We start from the raw sequence: 18,743 nt of genomic DNA, 5'->3' as shown, positions 1-18,743 counted from the left end.
ACCGCCAACTGGCCCCGCCCCCTCGCGGCTTCTGCCGGCGTCCTTCAGTTTCCGTTCCCGCGGGCGCCGGCTGGCCGCGGACACTGGCCGCAGCGTTGCCGGTTCCGGGAGCTCTCATCGCATGACGGCTCCACTTACAGATCGATCTTTAGTTCCTGGAGACTCCAGGACAGTCATGGCGGGCTAGCGCCCTAGACCCGGGCCAAGCGCGGACAGAGCCAGGTTCGTAGTTCGCCGGCTTGCTGGGTGCGGAGGGCCCGGAAGTGGGATGGGGGTCCGGGCTAGGGTTGCCACCTCTCTAGTTGCTGGTAACCGGGCCCCTGAGGTCCCGCCCCTGCCCCGTCTCTTGCCCCAGGGCCCCCAGCACGCACTGGATTGTCCCTCCCCTGCCCTGGGGCCGAGGGGAGCTGCTGCAGCCCGACAAGGAGCCTGCCCGCCCGCAGGTAGGAGGTGGCCCCAGCGGAGAGGAGCTGGGGTGAATGACCCGGCGCCTCCCCCTCCCTGCGTAACCGGACTTTTGATGTCCGGTCAGTACATCTGCCTGGACATACCAGGTCCCTTCTCGACCGGACTTTCCAGTTGAAAACCTTGCGCCTGGCAAAACTTTTCTCCTTGGGAAACGGGTTAGAAGGAGAAACAACATCAGTTGAAGGGTGATGTCACTGTCCCCCATTACAGTGGGTGTGATGATGTCACGCCAGAGATTGTGGAAGGGACATCATAGCATGGCGACTTGTGTTACCATGACAACATTACTATGATTATCATTTTAACCCTCCCGTTTGGCCCAGAACAGATGACCAGCCACTGCCCCCCCCACCAGGCCTTGCTCTTGCCCAGAGGCTGCCCTTGCCTCATACAATGCCTGGCACCGAGCTGAGGCACAACCTGTGGCAAACGAGGCTGGAACAGTGGTTCCAGAACTGACCTGGGGCCCTGGAGAACTGGGCTTCATCCCTGCCTCTGCCAGAACCCCACTCAACCAGTCAAACTAAACCATCCACGGCTGGCCTCTGGCTGCATGATGCACCTTTCTGGGTGCCCAGCTTCAACCGCTGGAGCCCTGGTTTGTAGAAGTTCTGAGCACAGTACTGGGAACCTTGTGTGTTCAAAAATGATGAATCGGCCCTCAGAAAATCATGAAATTGGCTTAAAAATCATGAGAGTTTTAAAAATAAAAGTTGGATTCTTTTTGCCTTCTGGTTTTTAAGCCTTTGGGATTCCCAGCTTCAAGTTTTTCTCCTCAACCATGAGAGCTAATTGTCTTTTAAAATCAGTTTAAGCTAATCTGGGACCACATTCTTAATAAGTAGGGTTTATTTTTTAAACTCAACCTTAAGTCTGAATTTCTTGGGTTGGTAGTGCTTATTTTGGGGATAATTACAACATCCTTACAATGTTTTTACCCTTAAATTACTGATACGTACTCCCAACTTAAACTCTAGTTTAACATAGTTTTTAATCTGGAAATGTCACATACTGAAGGAATATTACATGACTATTACTATACAAACATGCAGTCCCCTGCCTCCTCTGCCTTTTTCAAGAGTGGCAGGCTCCTAGTGCTTCTGCTTTTTTCTGAGGTGACAACTCATGCCAAAGAGTTCTGCAGGTCTCTAGCTGCATAAAAAATGAATCTGGAGAGATGTCTCTGTTTCTTCTGGGTGTTGCAGCTGATTTTATTTTTTTTAAAGCACCGAGCTTTTTTTGAACTGAGTCTTTCTTCCTGCATTAGATTTTGGGAGCCTGGTTGACAGTTATGGATGCAACTCCTACCTGGAGATCTGGAGCCTTGACCGGCAACTCTGAGATGTGCTTTTCCTTTGGAGTCATAGCAGATATTCAGTATGCTGATCTAGAGGATGGTTATAACTTCTGGGGGTCCCGGAGGAGATACTACAGACACAGCCTTCACCTTCTCCAAAGCGCAGTTGATGAGTGGAATAAGGAAGACAGTCAACTTGAATTTGTACTGCAGCTTGGGGATATTATTGATGGTTTTAATGCCCAGCATAAAACATCGGAAAGTGCTCTGAGAAGAGTTATGAACAAGTTTAAAAAGCTTAGAGCCCCAATCCATCACACATGGGGAAATCATGAATTGTACAACTTTACTAGAGACTATTTAACAAAATCTGAACTTAATAGCAAGTCTTTAGAAGACCAGATCTTCCTTGGCTCTGGTGCCAGAGGCCAGGACTCTCCTGGAGACACTGCTGAAGAACATTACTATGCTTATCATTTTAGCCCAGTCCCAAAATTTCGGTTCATTTTACTTGATGCTTATGATTTAAGTATCCTTGGGAGGGATAAATCGACCCAAAAATATCAGGATTCTTTGAAGCTGCTGAAGGAGAAAAACCCAAATGAGAATCTGAATAGTCCCACAGGTATTGCACTGCCTGAGAGAGGTTAACATGCGTTCCCAAAATTCTGCTTCAGATAATATTGCTCTTCATAGTAGGAAGACTGATAATTAATGTAAGATATGTTACTAGGTGATAAATCAGTGTGAGCTTCGTTTGATCCTACAAACCACAGAGTAAGGTTACGTTCTTTTCCCATAATATACACGCAAAATTCCCACTCTTGGGCATCAGCTTACTTTCTTAGCTCTTAGATTTGTCGTGTGAGGTACTGGCCATTAGGCATAAGTCCCTTTCTTCAAGTTCTACACCAAGACATCATTATCTTTTTTCTGTCAGGAAAACTTCTTTGGGGCAACAGTCCAACGTGACATATGCCATTGTACTCACCCCTTTGTTTAGAAGGCATTGTCTTTGGGTCACCCATACAGTTTCCAGAGCAAACTTTGACTGGGCAGTGTATGTTCAATGCCATCTGAATAATCTGTTTCATTCAAATAACTCTCCAAGGACTAGAATTTCATAGATATTTAGGTCAGAAGGGACCATTAAGCTCATCTAGTCTGACCTCCTGCACAACGCAGGCCACAGAATTTCACCCACCACTCCTGCAAAAAACCTCTCACCTATGTCTGTGCTATTGAAGTCCTCAAATCGTGGTTTAAAGACTTCAAGGAGCAGAGAATCCTCCAGCAAGTGACCCATGCCCATGCTACAGAGGAAGGCAAAAAACCTCCAGGGCCTCTTCCAATCTGCCCTGGAGGAAAATTCCTTCCCGACCCCAAATATGGCGATCGGCTAAACCCTGAGCATATGGGCAAGATTCATCAGCCAGATACTACAGAAAATTCTTTCCTGGGTAACTCAGATCCCACCCCATCTAATATCCCATCACAGGCCATTGGGCCTATTTACCATGAATATTTAATTACCAAAACCATGTTATCCCATCATACCATCTCCTCCATAAACTTATCGAGTTTAATCTTAAAGCCAGATAGATCTTTTGCCCCCACTGCTTCCCTTGGAAGGCTATTCCAAAACTTCACTCCTCTGATGGTTAGAAACCTTCGTCTAATTTCTAGTCTAAATTTCCTGGTGGCCAGTTTATATCCATTTGTTCTTGTGTCCACATTGGTACTGAGCTTAAATAATTCCTCTCCGGTATATATCCCTCTGATATATTTATAGAGAGCAATCATATCTCCCCTCAACCTTCTTTTAGTTAGGCTAAACAAGCCAAGCTCCTTGAGTCTCCTTTCATAAGACAAGTTTTCCATTCCTCAGATCATCCTAGTAGCCATTCTCTGTACCTGTTCCAGTTTGAATTCATCCTTCTTAAACATGGGAGACCTCTCCACACGAGCAGTTCTGCCTGGGAGCCAGCTGTACTTTGTCACTGAGGATGATAAGTTTTAACATTCTGAGTATTCTCTGTGGTGCAATTATAAGTGCAGCAACGCCACATACAAGAGAGATTCAACACCTGAATTTTTTCCCCCAAGACTTCTTTTCAGGGACGCCCCATACGGGTTTGTGCAATGACACTCAATAAGTACAATCGGATGCTTTAGCACAAATTACAATAGCCAGTTGAGCACAGTGTAAGGCATGTGGACAAGAAAAGACATCAGCAAGATGGGAAAAAATTCCAAAATTTCTATGATGAATGATAGAGGCAGAACTTTTTATGAGTGACAATTTTGTTTCTTTTTTCACCTGGAGAACCACTGACCTAGATTTTGATTTGGAACTGACTGTAGTCCTTAGACTCATTTCTTTCTAGACACAGAAATGTTGGAAGGTCATAGAGGTACTCTTTCAACTGATACTGCCTGACAATCCTGCAGCAAAAGTCTTAGTAAAAGCCTTGTGTGTTTCCAGTTTACAGACAGACTTGTTCTGACATACGTTTATTGAGCTTTTAGTGCCCTAGCCTGTAACCAGTCTCCTGGAGTGACCCCTTTAGTATGCCGGGCGCCCAGGACCGACAGTCCACGGAGGCAGGCCTATGCCCTCCTAGGCAGGGCCTTCGGCACCAGCTAGCACTGTCTCTCTACATGGGTCCCTTCAGCAAATCCAACCAAGCCAGACTCCTGCGGGAGGCTTGTACTGTCCCTTTTAGAACACAGGGCACTCAGTGAGTTACAGCAATACAGGCAGTCATTTCAACACAATTTATTAGTCACCTGGCTACAGAATCTAAGAGTCCTTAGGTCAGCATAGAGAAATGAAAGGTAAAGCATAGCCCGTTCTGGTTACCCCAGTGCGCAGCCAAGCTGTCGTGAACCCCATGCTCTGGCTCTGGCTCTGGCTCTGGCTCTCCCTCTCAGGCCATGTCTACACTACAAAATTATGTCAACCTAGCATACAGGCACTGCAGTTATTAAATCATTTATGTGTGTGCACACCTGGCTGCTTGTGTCAGAAGCGTGTGTTCTCACCAGGAGCACTTGTATTGATTGTATTATCAGTGGGGGGCATTGTGAGATGAGTCCTGAAAGCCAGTAACAGTCAACGTAAGCAATGCAGCGTCTACACTGACATTTTGTCGACTTCATTACGTCGACCACGACTACATTGCTCGGGGAGCTCGTGTTATTAAATCGACATAGAGAGGCATTTCTATGAGTGGGAGTCACATTTACGTAAAGACACTTCCATAGCTAGGCCGACACAAGGAAGCTTACATTGATCTATCTGTGTAGTGCAGACCAAGCCTCACTCTGACCTCTTTAATCAGTTCCCACATGAGAGTCCAGACTTCTTCCAGAAACTAACCTTTTATTCCCCATCTCACATCTCTCTAGTCCTTTGTTCTCAAGCTGTGATCTTTGCTCAGCTTCCCAGCTGAGAGGTGGGAAAATCCATCTCCCTCTGGGTCATTGGTTGTTAGATGCAGCGTCCTGGAGATTGGGTTTTTCATTGTCTTCTTGGATTTTCCATTGATCTGGGGTCAGCTTCAGCTAGGTGTAGGGGCAGCCAGGGGGCTCCATGTGCTGCACCTGCCCTAAGCACCAGCTCCACAGCTCCCATTCACCAGGAACTGCAGCCAAGGGGAGCTGTGGGGGTGGCGCCTGCGGATGGGGCAGCGCACGGAGCTGCCTGGCCGCGCTGCCGCATAGGAGCCAGAGAGGGGACATGCCGCTGCTTCCGGGAGCTGCTTGGAGTAAGTGCCACCTGGAGCCTGCACCCCTCACCCCCTTCCCAGCCCCAACTGCCTGCCCCAGCCCTGATCTCCTGCCCCTCATTTCTGACCCAACCCTGGAACTCACATCCCCAGCCCACATCCTGATCCCCTGCCTCAGCCCGGAGCCCCGTCCCATACTCCGAACCTCTTGGCTTCACCCCCCAGCCCAGAGTCCCCTCTTGCACCCCAAACCCCTCATCCCTGGCCCCACCCCAGAACTCACACGCCCAGCTGGAGCCCTCACCGTCTCCTGCATCCCACCCCACTGCCTCAGCCTGAAGCCCCCTCCCACACCCTGAATTCTTCATTTCTGGCCTCACCCTGGAGTCCGCACCCCCAGCGAGAGCTCTCACCCCCTCCCACACCCAAGCCCCCGGAGCCAGCATAGTGAAAATGAGCGAGTGAATATGTGTGGGGGAGAGCGAGCGACAGGGATGGGGGATGGAGTGAGTGGAGGCGGGGCCTCGGAGAAGGGACGGGGGCAGGGCAAAGGTGTTCAGTTTTCATAGAATCATAGAATAACAGAGTTGGAAGGGACCTCTGGAGGCCATCTAGACCAACCCCCTGCCCAGAGCAGGACCAATCCCAACTAAATCATCCCAGCCAGGGCTTTGTCAAGCCTGACCTTAAAAACTTCTAAGGAAGGGGATTCCACCACCTCCCTAGGTAACGCATTCCAGTGTTTCACCACCCTCCTAGTGAAAAAGTTTTTCCTAATATCCAACCTAAATCTCCCCCACTGCAACTTGAGAACATTACTCCTTGTCCTGTCATCTGCTATCACTGAGAATAGTCTAGCTCCATCCTCTTTGGATCCACCTTTCAGGTAGTTAAAAGCAGCTATCAAATCCCCCCTCATTCTTCTCTTCCGTAGACTAAACAATCCCAGTTCCCTCAGCCTCTCCTCATAAGTTATGTGTTCCAGGCCCCTAATCATTTTTGTTGCCCTTCGCTGGACTCTCTCCAATTTCTCCACATCCTTCGTGTAGTGTGGGGCCCAAAACTGGACACAGTACTCCAGATGAGGCCTCACCAATGTCGAATAGAGGGGAACGATCACGTCCCTCGATCTGCTGGCAGTGCCCCTTCTTATACATCCCAAAATGCCATTGGCCTTCTTGACAACAAGGGCACACTGTTGACTCATATCCAGCTTCTCGTCCACCGTCACCCCTAGGTCCTTCTCTGCAGAGCTGCTGCCTTCGATCCCTAGTCTGTAGCGGTGCATTGGATTCTTCCGTCCTAAGTGCAGGACTCTGCACTTGTCCTTGTTGAACCTCATCAGATCTCTTTTGGCCCAATCCTCCAATTTGTCTAGGTCCCTCTGTATCCTATCCCTACCCTCCAGCGTATCTACCACTCCTCCCAGTTTAGTGTCATCCACAAACTTGCTGAGGGTGCAATCCACACCATCCTCCAGATCATTAATGAAGATATTGAACAAAACCAGCCCCAGGACCGACGCTTGGGGCACTCTGCTAGATACCGGCTACCAACTAGACATGGAGCCATTGATCACTACCCGTTGATCCCGACAATCTAGCCAACTTTCTACCCACCTTATTGTGCATCCATCCAGCCCATACTTCTTTAACTTGCTGACAAGAATACTGTGGGAGACCGTGTCAAAAGCTTTGCTAAAGTCGAGGAATAACACGTCCACTGCTTTCCCTTCATCCACAGAACCAGTTATCTCATCATAGAAGGCAATTAGATTAGTCAGGCATGACTTGCCCTTGGTGAATCCATGCTGACTGTTCCTGATCACTTTCCTCTCGTCTAAGTGCTTCAGAATTGATTCCTTGAGTACATGCTCCATGATTTTTCCGGGGACTGAGGTGAAGCTGACCGGCCTGTAGTTCCCAGGATCCTCCTTCTTCCCTTTTTTAAAGATTGGCACTACATTAACCTTTTTCCAGTCTTCCGGGACTTCCCCCGATCGCCATGAGTTTTCAAAGATAATGGCCAATAGCTCTGCAATCACATCCGCCAATTCCTTTAGCACTCTCGGATGCAGTGCATCCGGCCCCATGGACTTGTGCACGTCCAGTTTTTCTAAATAGTCCCGAACCACTTCTTCCTTCACAGAGGGCTGGCCACCTCCTCCCCATGCTGTGCTGCCCAGTGCAGTAGTCTGGGAGCTGACCTTGTTCGTGAAGACAGAGGCAAAAAAAATGTGTGAGTAGAAAGTTGGCAACCCTACTAGACGAAGCTGTGGCAGCTGGAATTCAACAAAAGCAAAGGACTCATGTCCAAGTGCCAGCTCAGAAAGCCACTCATGAAGTTCTGGCCTGTGTTCTGCTAGGCTGCTCTGATGCAAGAGTGGGAATCCTGCGTGTGTGGCATTGTCAAAGCAAAATTACTAGTAAATCATTTTCCCTCATTTACTCATGAAGACTGAATTTTTGGAGGCACAAGATACATAAGAGCCTGTCAGGGGAAAGGAAGCTGTTTATCCTAAGCACAGATGTCCATAAAAAACCAAAGCAGGTAGGGAAGTAGCTATTTGGTGTGTGTGTGTGCTTGACCTTTCTTCATTACAGGACTTGCTGAACCCCAATTTGTAGAGTTCAATGGAGGATTTAGCCAAGCACAGCTGGATTGGTTCAATGAGGTTCTTACATTCTCTGACACTAATCAAGAGAAAGTTGTGGTTGTGGGTAAGTCTGCTTTTTGTATGTGTGAATGCATGTGAATTGAGACATCTGTGAAGGAATAAACCCCAGTGATAAACTGATGGGATGCTGCACTTACTATAGGGGGTACTCCAATTTTTCCCGCTCATAGGATTTCCTACCAATACCTTATATTCTAAAGTCATTCAGTTTCCCCCTCACACATACATTTTTTCCACAACAGGAGGAGGAGATTGTGCTAGACAGAGGCAAGAAAGGGGGCTTCAGATTTGAGGGGTCCTAGGTGCGGGGGGGGGGGCAGTAGGCTGCTGCAGGGTATTGGAAGTTGCTGTTTTAGGGGAGCAGTAGGGGGGAGAGATAGCTCGGTGGTTTGAGCATTGGCCTGCTAAACCCAGGGTTGTGAGTTCAGTCCTTGAGGGGGGCCATTTAGGGATTGGGGCCTTGGGCATGTGAAAGGCACTGTGCACCAAAAACACCTGATCTGCTGTGGACCATGGAACAGCAGTAGCCACAGTGGGAGCTCTCTTCCTCTCCTCTCCCTGGGCTTTAGTTGACACCTCCACATAACTATGCAGTTGGGCTGTGTGCCAAGCCAGCTGCACAGCCAGAGCAAGGGCGTGGCAACTGAGCTGGATGACCAGCAAAACCAGGTACACTCACTGAGGACGCTTCATAACTGGAGCAAGGACGTGCCCCACCCTGAAGCTAGTAACCATTTTACATCTGGTAAAGAGTGATGAGAACATTTTTCACTATATGAGCTTTGTGAATAGAAGCGTAAATCAGAATGTTTTTCCAGCAGGGAGTGCTGTAGGCCGCTCTAGAGGCTGCCATTATGATGTTCAGGCTATGTCTACACTGCATCATTTACAGCCGTGAAGAGGCTCTACGGCTTAATAACTCCTGCTTCCGTGAGAGGTGGTCGCTGTGTTGCCGTGAGAAGCTCTCCCACCGGCATAGCGCTGTCTACACTGCTGCTTAGGTCGGTATAACTGACGTCGCTCAGAGGTGTGGATTATTCACAACCCTAAGCGATGTAAGTTATACTGAAGTAATTTGTAGTGTAGACATAGCCTCAGTGCACAGTTTTAGATTTGATGACCCAAGGCAATGGTCTTGTGAGCATAACTCAGCTGTGATTCAGTACCTAGATACCTTAGAAATACCTGAGAGATAGGAGTACTTGTGGCACCTTAGAGACTAACAAATTTATTTGAGCATAAGCTTTCGTGGGCTAAAACCCACTTCCTACTGTATTTTCCACTGCATGTATCTGATGAAGATATATACAGAGAACTAAAAAATGGGGGTTGCAATACCAACTCTAACGAGACTAATCAATTAAGGTGGGCTATTAGTTGATTAGTTAATTCATTAGTCTCATTAGAGTTGGTATGGCAACCCCCATTTTTTCATGTTCTCTGTCTCTGTTTGTGTGTGTGTATATATATCTATCTACCTACTGTATTTTCCACTGCATGCATCTGATGAAGTGGGTTTTAGCCCATGAAAACTTACGCTCAAATAAATTTGTTAGTCTCTAAGGTGCCACAAGTACTCCTCGTTCTTTTTGCTGATACAGACTAACACGGCTACCACTCTGAAACCTGAGAGATAGAGAGCGTTCTCATTATTCCATATGACTGGACATCCTGTGCGCAAAACCCCAAACTTAAAGAAAAGTTCTAGGGATTTCACTGCACCCCAAACCCCCAAGATTCCAGCATCCATAAGCAATTTCCAGGTGGGGAGATGATATAAAACACTCTTAACCGTGGTTGCCACCGGTGATGTCTCTTACCATTATTCTGCTTTTTTTCCAACTGCAGGTCACATTCCCATTCATCCAGGTTCTACAGGGAGTGTTTGCCTTGCTTGGAATTATAAAGATGCCCTTTCCGTCATCCATTCTCATCAGTGTGTGGTGTGCTTTCTCGCAGGGCACCTCCATGATGGTGGTTATTATTTAGATTCTCACGGAGTCCACCATCTTACTTTGGAAGGGATTGTTGAAACTCCACCACAGAGCCAGGCCTTTGGAACGATATATGTCTATGATGATAAACTGGTATTAAAGGGAAGAGGTAGAATTCCAGACAAAGTAATGTATTATACAAAGCATTAGGATCATTGTAAATACAATTGTGCGTGATCCAGACAGTGCTCCGGAAATTAGTTAGTTTAGTAAATAACAGCTGACCATTGCAGCCATGGTGTTTCTGTTTATAGAAAATCTGCTCAATGATGCTTACAGCTTCAAGCCTGATAAATAGAGCCTCAGTGCTGCCACCTTCGCCTCTCAGAGCTGTTCTCTTAGAAGCTTTACTTCTGCAAGAAGCAAGAAACAAGGCCTAGCTTCCTGCTGCAGGGCAGGGAAGGGACAGCCAACAACTCAACTCAGTCTGAAATAAATGCAGCTTGATTCTGATAATTTCTGCTTGAAAGAGTTAAGAGTGAACAATTTGTTATTTATTGTGGCACAAAAGGCACCAACAGCGTTAAAGGGTATGTGATAACACGAGCAAGGAGTTATTAGTGCATCTTTATTCGTCACACTGTGTTATGAAATGCAAATCTTATCCCCATCAGGTGTGATTCAGCTTCTTTTCAAACACTAACATTGATCATATTCTTCAGGCTGCCTGTAGTTTGCTTCCTGAAATCAGCAGAAGTTGTAGATACTCTGCACTTCTAAAAACCAGATTCCTTTGAATGTTTTTGGTTTTTTGTCTAGGGAGCGGATTTATGATTTTATAGATGAAATGCTCAGGGACGTTATCCCTATCACCTCAGGAAAGGATGCAGAAATAAAATTTCTAGATGCCATTAATGACTACTTCTTAGATCTGTTAGTCCTGTAACCCACAAGTGGAGAGGCAAGTCTTGATTAAGTCCTAAGTGGAGCACAGGGTCTGCTCCAAGACGGGAATATAACTGAACCGCTGAGTAATAATAATAGGCCATAATGTAATTAAATTTGACATCCTTTTAGGGGGAAATATGCAAAGGAAATCCACAGTACCATCTATCTTCAAAAAGGGGAACTACACAGAAATGAGAAAGCTAGGTAAACAGAAATTAAAAGGAATAGTCACAACAGTGAAATGCCTGCAAGCCACATTGAAACTATTTAAAATACTGTAATAGATGTTCAAACTAAACGTATACCCCCAAATAAAAAAATAAAACAGTAAGATATGCCACCATGGCTCAACGACAAAGTAAAAGAGGCAGTTACAGGCCATAAGACATCCTTTAAAAATTGGAAGTGAAATCCTACTGAGGAAAATAGAAAGGCGCATAAACTCTGGCAAGTCTAGTGTGAGTGTAATTAGGCAGCCCAAAAAAGAATTTGAAGACCTGCTAGCAAAGGCAGTACATCAGATGCAGAAAGCCTGCCAAACAATCAGTGGGGCCACTGGACAATCAAGGTGCTAAAGGAGCACTCAAGTAAGAGAAGGCCATTGAGGAAAATCTAATGAATTCGTTGCATCAGCCTTCACTGCAGAGGATGAGAGGGAGATTCCCACATGAGCCATTCTTTTTATGTGACAAATCCCATATTGAGGTGTCTGTAGGGAAGGTTTTGGAACAAATTAAATTGAACAGTAATAAGTTACCAGGGTCAGATGATATTCATCCAAGAGTTCTGAAGGAACTCAAATATGAAATTGCAGAACTGCTACTGGGCAGGTAGTTTTTGAGTGGGGTGAAATCTGGGGGTATGGAAGACAAATCAGACTCCTGAAAGGGATACAGTAGTCTGGAAAGGGTGAGAGCCGCTGTCTTAAATTACAGTTGTGCCCAAAAGTCCTAATCAGGATTTGGACAGCCTGTTGTTAGATTCTGACAGTGTTGGTGGGTTGTCTTGGAAATGTGTTAATTAAAATACGAGAGAACCAATATTTACTTAGAGTATGAACACAGTTTTATTGAATAATTCTGTAGTTAGGAAGGTCTGCATATCATTCATATGCTTAATTATTTTAAAAAATAAATGCATATATAGATATATAGTCCATGAGCATTTTTTCAAAAAGCCAGTACAATAAGCTAAATATATTGGGGGACTTTCAGAACAAAAATCAAAATTGTACTTGGAAGCTGTTCATCCCACCACCCCATTAGGCAGGTGGTGTTTAGCATGATGATGGCACTTTCTTCTAGAAGGCTTTTTGCTTGAAGTCCTGTGATAGGTCTCACCTGCTCTATTCATAAAGTAGGACTGTACTTTAAACCAATGGTTGTGGTAAATTACGACTAATGGAGAGCTTAAATTATTTTTGATAGCTGGTATGGGTAAAAATATTAAGTTAATGTTTTATTTAGTTTGAGTTAAAACCTGATTAAAAATAAGTAGTGGTCAAAAGCACCCTTTTTCTTTTGTTATGAAGGCCACTATTAAGAGTACTGCTTCATACTGATAAGTAAAATAAGCTATTGCTTTGATTTATTTTGTCTGTGATGCAGAATGCTTCTAGCAATTGGCTTCTCTGGAGCACTGTGCCCACCCACCCTGTCTAAATTTGATGCAAGATCACATGTATCCTATGCCTTCACAGCCATCTCGTTTCCACCCATACCAATTATAAAAATTGTTGAACAAGAGAATCTTGAATGCTCATGACTGTGCTTTCTTCATATACCACTTTCACTCTCATGCTGTCACTGATCAGAAACTGATGAAAGGCCATGCAGTTCTCATGAGGTTTTTTTTTACTTTGCTTCTATTTGCAGTGTTGTGAAAGTGGTACGTACAGGAATAGTACAATGTGATTGTCTGCAGTGGTGGAGGGAAACTGAAGGTAGAGAGAAGAGGTGGTGAAGATTATTGGGTGAACAGGTGGGAGAAGACAAAACTAAAGAAGGGGATGACCAGTTGTCTAGTGCAGTATTTCCCAAATTCCCAAAGATTCTAGATGGATTTCCCCATCCAGGGCTGGATTAACCCATCACTGGGCCCTGGCCTGGGCAAACATATGCTATTCCTGGCCCACTGTGGGTGGGAGGTATGGAGCAGAGGGAGGACGGAGAGCAAGCCCACCCTGCAGCAGCAGCTCCTGTTCTACAGGACTAAGCCCTGTTCCTTGCTCTGGTGATGAGACCGGGGCATAGCACCACTTAAATTTGGCCTGGCCACCCCTGATTGATGCTGCGACCCTATGCTCTAGGTCACAATGCCACTCAAATTTGGCCCAACTGGCAGAGGGGGAGCCTCCCATAACAAGTGGAGTGGGAAGCCAGTCCCACAGGATAGGAGCTGCCACAGTGAGGTCAATGAGGAGCGGGGTCACTTTCCAACCCCCTTCCTCTCAGGCCTTCCCTCTGCATTAGGGTTGCAGGGCTGGGGGAGAGAGGACATATATGTAATGGTGGGTCATTTTAAAAAAAGACAAAATGGAGTTGGTGGGTCGACTCAACAAAAAGTTTGGCAACCACTAGTCTAGCAATAGTATATCTGGTTCTTTTCTGTCTGAGCCAGCTGTGGATGGAATACTCCTTTGGGAATGGGGGCTACGTCTTGTCTCCCCCTCTAGTGACCTCCACCTTGCCCAGACTAAAGGAGTAGCACAGTAATAGTTTTAACCTGGCTTTTTTAAAAAAAAAAAATAGACTAAAGTTTTGACACTTTGCTGAAATCCCAGCATGTATCATTCTGTGATGACATATTGAGAGGATCTCTTTAGCAAACCATACAGTGCCAGTAAGAAGTTAGAGCCTAGTTCCCTCCCCTTCTTCTTTTAGAGAAAAAAAATAGCCATGTATGTATTATGTGCCACTTAGAGCTTAATTAATGGAATTATTTAGCATTTTTTTTTGAGTTTAGCGTAAGTTTAATTTTACATGAACTGCAAAGATAACACTTAAAATTATGACAGATTCTGTTGGCGTATCATATGTTGGTATATGTTAAGGGCTGTTATAAAGGTATGTTATAAATAGATCTCCGTGAATCGGATTAATGTGCAGCAAGGGAGAGCTAGGTAAGATATTAGGGGGACAACTTTCTAACTATAAGGATAGTTAAGCACTAGAATAGATTTCCAAGGGAGGTTGTGAAATCCTCATCATTAGAGGCTTTTAAGAACAGGTTAAATAAACATCTGTCAAAAATGGTCTAGGTAGACTTGGTCCTGCCTCAGTGCAGAAGGCTGAACTAGATGACCTCTCAAGGTCCCTTCAAGCCCTACATTTCTGTAAGTGTGGTAATGTAACCTATCGCTTAAATTAGCCTCTCTACCCGATGACTGGAGGAAAGCTAATGTAATGGCAATTTTTAAGAAATGCTTCAGAGGTGATCCTGGCAATTACAAGCTGGTAAACCTAACTTCAGTGCCAGGCAAATTCTTTGAAATTATAGTAAAGAACAGAATTATCAGACACATAAATGAACACGCTATATTAGAGAAGAGTCAATATGGTTTTTATAAAAGGAAATCGTGCCTCACCAATCTATTAGCATTATTTTAGTGTATAAAAAGCATAAGGAAAGGGTGATTCAGTTTATATAGTGTACTTGTACTTTCAGAAAGCCTTTGACAAGGTCTGTAGTGAGGAAGAATGGCCTCCCTCTGGTACAGAGGGGGTTAACTTCCCCTGGTGGGCACAGCTAACCCCCCCCCCTCACTCACAGGAAGTATAAGAGCAGGGCCCTGTACCTCAGTTGGGGCTGGACCAGAGAAGGAGGCAGATGTCCCTCCCAGGGAGTTGAGTCCTCAGCCGAGCCTGTGACCAGCAGCAGAGAGAAAAGGCAAACCACTGCCCCAGGAGACAGGTGGAAGGGCTGTCTGACCACAAGTCTGAGAGCCAGGTCCAAGTGGTGATGGAGCAGCGCCAGCAGGAGCCCCAGGAAGTAGCGCAGGGAAACAAGAAGTTGGTCTGGTTGTACTGCTGAAACGTGAGGCAACAGTCGCATGTCTCGTCAGATGTTCGACTGCGTGCGTGTGTTCCCTCTGCGTGCCGCACTGGCTCTGACCAGATAGCCTGTATAGCAGGCTCCGATCAAACTGCCCAATAAGACCACCAGACTTGGTTTAGGCCAGGTTTATTACCGATGAAGCATGGTGCTAATGCCCCAGGCTCAATGATTACAGGTACACTAACACATATGCCCGTGATAATGGATGCAGCTGTCAAGTGGTGGGACTTTCCACTGCCCCCTCGGCTGGACAAAGACACTCCCTCTGAGATACATCTTTATACACCGATACAAACAAGTTACACATCAGCTTTGATGTAAGGGAGAAATAGAGGTCTATAAAATCATGCCTGGTGTGGAGAAAGTGATAGAGAAGTATTACCCCTTCACATAATACAAGAACTAGGGGTCAGCCAATGAAATTGATAGGCAGCAGGTTTACAACAAACCTAAGTACATCTTCACATAATGCACAAACTGTCGAACTTGTTGCTAGGGGAAGTTATGAAGGCCAAAAGTATAACTCAGTTAAAAAAGCATTAGATACGTTCATGGAGGATAGGTCCATCAATGACTATTAGACAAGATGGTCAGGTATAATACCCCATGCTCTGGGTGTCCCTAAACCTCTGCCTCCCAGAAGCTCGGACTGGAAACGGGGTGGATCCTGTTCATTCCCGCTGAAGCATCTGGCACCGGCCACTGTCGGAAGACAAGATACTGGGTTAGATGGACCCCTGCTCTGACCCAGCATAGCCATTCTTATGGATTTAAGTACTTAATGTTAGGAACCTTGTTTTGAACATTTTTGTCTTTGTGGACATGGGCACTGAAACAGGAGTGCCAGAACAGAGAGGGCTAGAGGGCCATGGTCCCGTCACTTTTAAAAGTGGGAGGGCTACACCCTCACCCTTTACTGGCTGTAAGGTCAAGCAATGGGGGGAGGAGAGGAGCAAGCGGGGGCAGGGCCTCGGAGGGGAAGGGATGGTGCAAGGGCAGGGCTACGGTTCAGGCACCAGTGTGCCCTTCCCCATTTTTAGGGAGCTTCTACTGCTCCTGCATGGAAAGATCTGTGACCTTGTAAGGGAGCCTGCTATTCTTGTGTCACTGTGAGATAACGGAAATCTTGACAGGTGCCAGAGAAAGTGGAGGGAGTACAAACCCACCCCCCTGGGTGCAGGATGCATGTTACTGCACATGTCAGAGTCCCATTAGAGTTTCCTCAATACTATTGGGGAAGAGGAAAATGGGCCAGATTCTCACCAGCTTATCCTGGTATAAATCTGGATCTTGCTGCATTTACTCCACATTTACACTGGCGTATGCAAGATCAGAAGTTGGTCAATAAGCACGTTTATAAGCCTAACAAAATTCTGAGCTAAGCCAGTGGTTCTTACACTGGGTATGAATATACTGCACTTAAAAACCCATGGCTCGCCCCTGTCAGCTGACTCAGGCTTATGGGCTGTTTAATTGTGGTGTAGACGTTCAGGTTCGGGCTGGAGCCTGAGCCCTAGAACCCTCCCACTCCCAGGGTCCTAGAGCCCAGGCTTCAGCCCAAGCCCAAATGTCTACACTGCGATTAAGCAGCCAGAGCTCATCAGCTGACATAGGCCAGCTGCAGGTGTCTAATTGCAGCATAGATATACCCCCTGAGCTATGCAGAGCTCCTTTTTCAATGAAGCTGTGACAATTAGGGGATTGTGTCTATATACAATTTACGAATTCCCATTTGATATTATAAACTCTCCGCATAGATTATCAATCTATAAATGCCATTTTGATTGTGAGGCTACTCTGCCTTCTCTGCTGACCTTTTACCTTCATCTTGGACAGAAATTCCAAGGACTAACAATGAAGGGTCATTAAACCTTGACTATTCTCTATGCACACGGAAGCACCCTTGTAGGATGTCACAGCTGTATGAGCCTGAATGGATCACTAAAAAGGACTGGAAAATCTGAGAAGCCCATGCCAAACCCAATCCCCAGCACATTGACACCTAGCAACCAACAACCCTCTGAGCAGGGAAACTGAGCAAAGACCCCAGCTCGAGATCAAAGGAATGGAAGGTGTGAGGCAGGGGGATTAAGCGTTGGTTTCTGGAGGAAGGGATAGACACCTGGGAACTAAGAAGGTGAGAGAAAGTGCATGAGAGCTTGAACATGGGTTCACAACAGCTGAGCTCTGGGATAACTAGCATGGACTATGCTTTCACGGGCATTTCTCTGTGCTGATTTAAGGATTTTCAGATTCCGGAGCCCGGTGACTAATAAATGGTACCTTGTTTTGCAAAGGCTGCCTGTGTCACTGTAATACTCACTGACAGCCCTGCACCATGAAGGGGACAGTACAAGTCTCCCACATGAGTCTGACTGGGCTGGATTCGCTGCAGGGAGCCACGGAGAGACAGAGATTGCCGGTGCCAACAGCCCAGTCTTGAAACCCACAAAGCCTGTGGACTGCATGCATCCTTGGGGCCCAGCCCACTAAAGGAGTCACTCCCAGGAGACCTGTTACAGGCTGGAACAGAGACCAGACCCTGTGACTCCATGATGACAAGGGCATAGAAGTGTTTTATTGTTTTTGTCTAAATCTGTACATTTCTTGGGTTATCTAAAAAGTAATTGTGTTAAACTTTTGCAAAGCATGTGTGAGATGCGCATCAGTTATCACATAACCCTGGAGAGAGAAACCATAAGCCAGACTGCCCACAAGTTTGGAGCACTGGGAAAAGGTTTACTGAGGTTATCAGTGTGTCTTGTGGGGTCAGAACCAGCCAGGATATGGGGCTGGGCCAGCTGGACCACGAGGTCCACTTATCTAAAGGGGCAATAGGTAGAGTCTGGGCCCAATAAGCATGCCTGAGGGACCAAAGACTGAGACAAACCTTGCTGGATTCTTCCCAGAGCAAGGGAAGCTTAAGAGCACATGGTTCCCCATTAGGACCCAAACAGCAACCTGGTGAGCATCTAGCAGGGGGAGCTGTACCAGAGCTAGGACAGAATGTCAGTCTTCAGACAGTGACTCTTCCTGCTAAGTCTAGCCAAAACCAGGACCCTCTTAGGGCTTCATGACCAACTAAAAAATATCTACCCCCTCCCCACAACCTCCGTACAACTGACTTGTGTCCTCCTTTGTTGAGTGACTATTTACTGAAAACTAAGCTATGCTCAAATTTGCAGACAGCTCCAAAATTAAAGAAGGGGAGCAAATGCACAGCAAACAGCAAAGTGAGCTGCTGAGAAGAGAAGAGAAGAGACTGCCTGTCATAAATATAAAGGGAAGGATAACCACCTTTCTGTATACTGTGCTATAAAATCCCTCCTGGCCAGAGGCAAAATCCTTTCACCTGTAAAGGGTTAAGAAGCTAAGGTAACCTCGCTGGCACGTGACCCAAAATGACCAATGAGGGGACAAGATACTTTCAAATCTGGAGGGGGGGAAAAGGCTTTTGTCTGTCTGTGTGATACCTTTGTCGGGAACAGATCAAGGATGCAAGCCCTCCAACTCCTGTAAAGTTAGTAAGTAATCTAGCTAGAAAATGCGTTAGGTTTTCTTTGTTTTGGCTTCTAAATTCGCTGTGCTGGAGGGAATGTGTATTCCTGTTTTTGTGTCTTTTTGTAACTTAA

General features: G+C 46.1%; 1 protein-coding gene across 4 annotated transcripts; it reads left to right on the top strand.

Annotated features, from left to right (window-relative positions):
• The first annotated feature begins 3 nt into the window (after positions 1 to 3).
• ADPRM (ADP-ribose/CDP-alcohol diphosphatase, manganese dependent) lies at positions 4 to 12,800 on the top strand. 4 transcript variants are annotated; one of them, XM_037913380.2, is made up of 4 exons: positions 4 to 222; positions 1,736 to 2,390; positions 8,100 to 8,216; positions 10,022 to 12,800. In XM_037913380.2, the coding sequence occupies exons 2-4, from the start codon at positions 1,760 to 1,762 to the stop codon at positions 10,315 to 10,317; spliced, it is 1,044 nt and encodes a 347-aa protein (XP_037769308.1). In that variant the 5' UTR covers positions 4 to 222; positions 1,736 to 1,759; the 3' UTR covers positions 10,318 to 12,800. The 4 variants fall into 4 exon arrangements, with proteins under 4 accessions (XP_037769308.1, XP_037769309.1, XP_043383535.1 ...); XM_037913381.2 differs by lacking the exon at positions 4 to 222 and adding an exon at positions 298 to 443; XM_043527600.1 differs by lacking the exon at positions 4 to 222 and adding an exon at positions 505 to 623.
• Positions 12,801 to 18,743: the final 5,943 nt, after the last annotated feature.

Source organism: Chelonia mydas, chromosome 14 (assembly GCF_015237465.2).
Source record: "Chelonia mydas isolate rCheMyd1 chromosome 14, rCheMyd1.pri.v2, whole genome shotgun sequence".
Taxonomy (NCBI): Eukaryota; Metazoa; Chordata; order Testudines; family Cheloniidae; genus Chelonia; species Chelonia mydas.
This window is presented reverse-complemented; position numbering and strand designations above follow the sequence as displayed.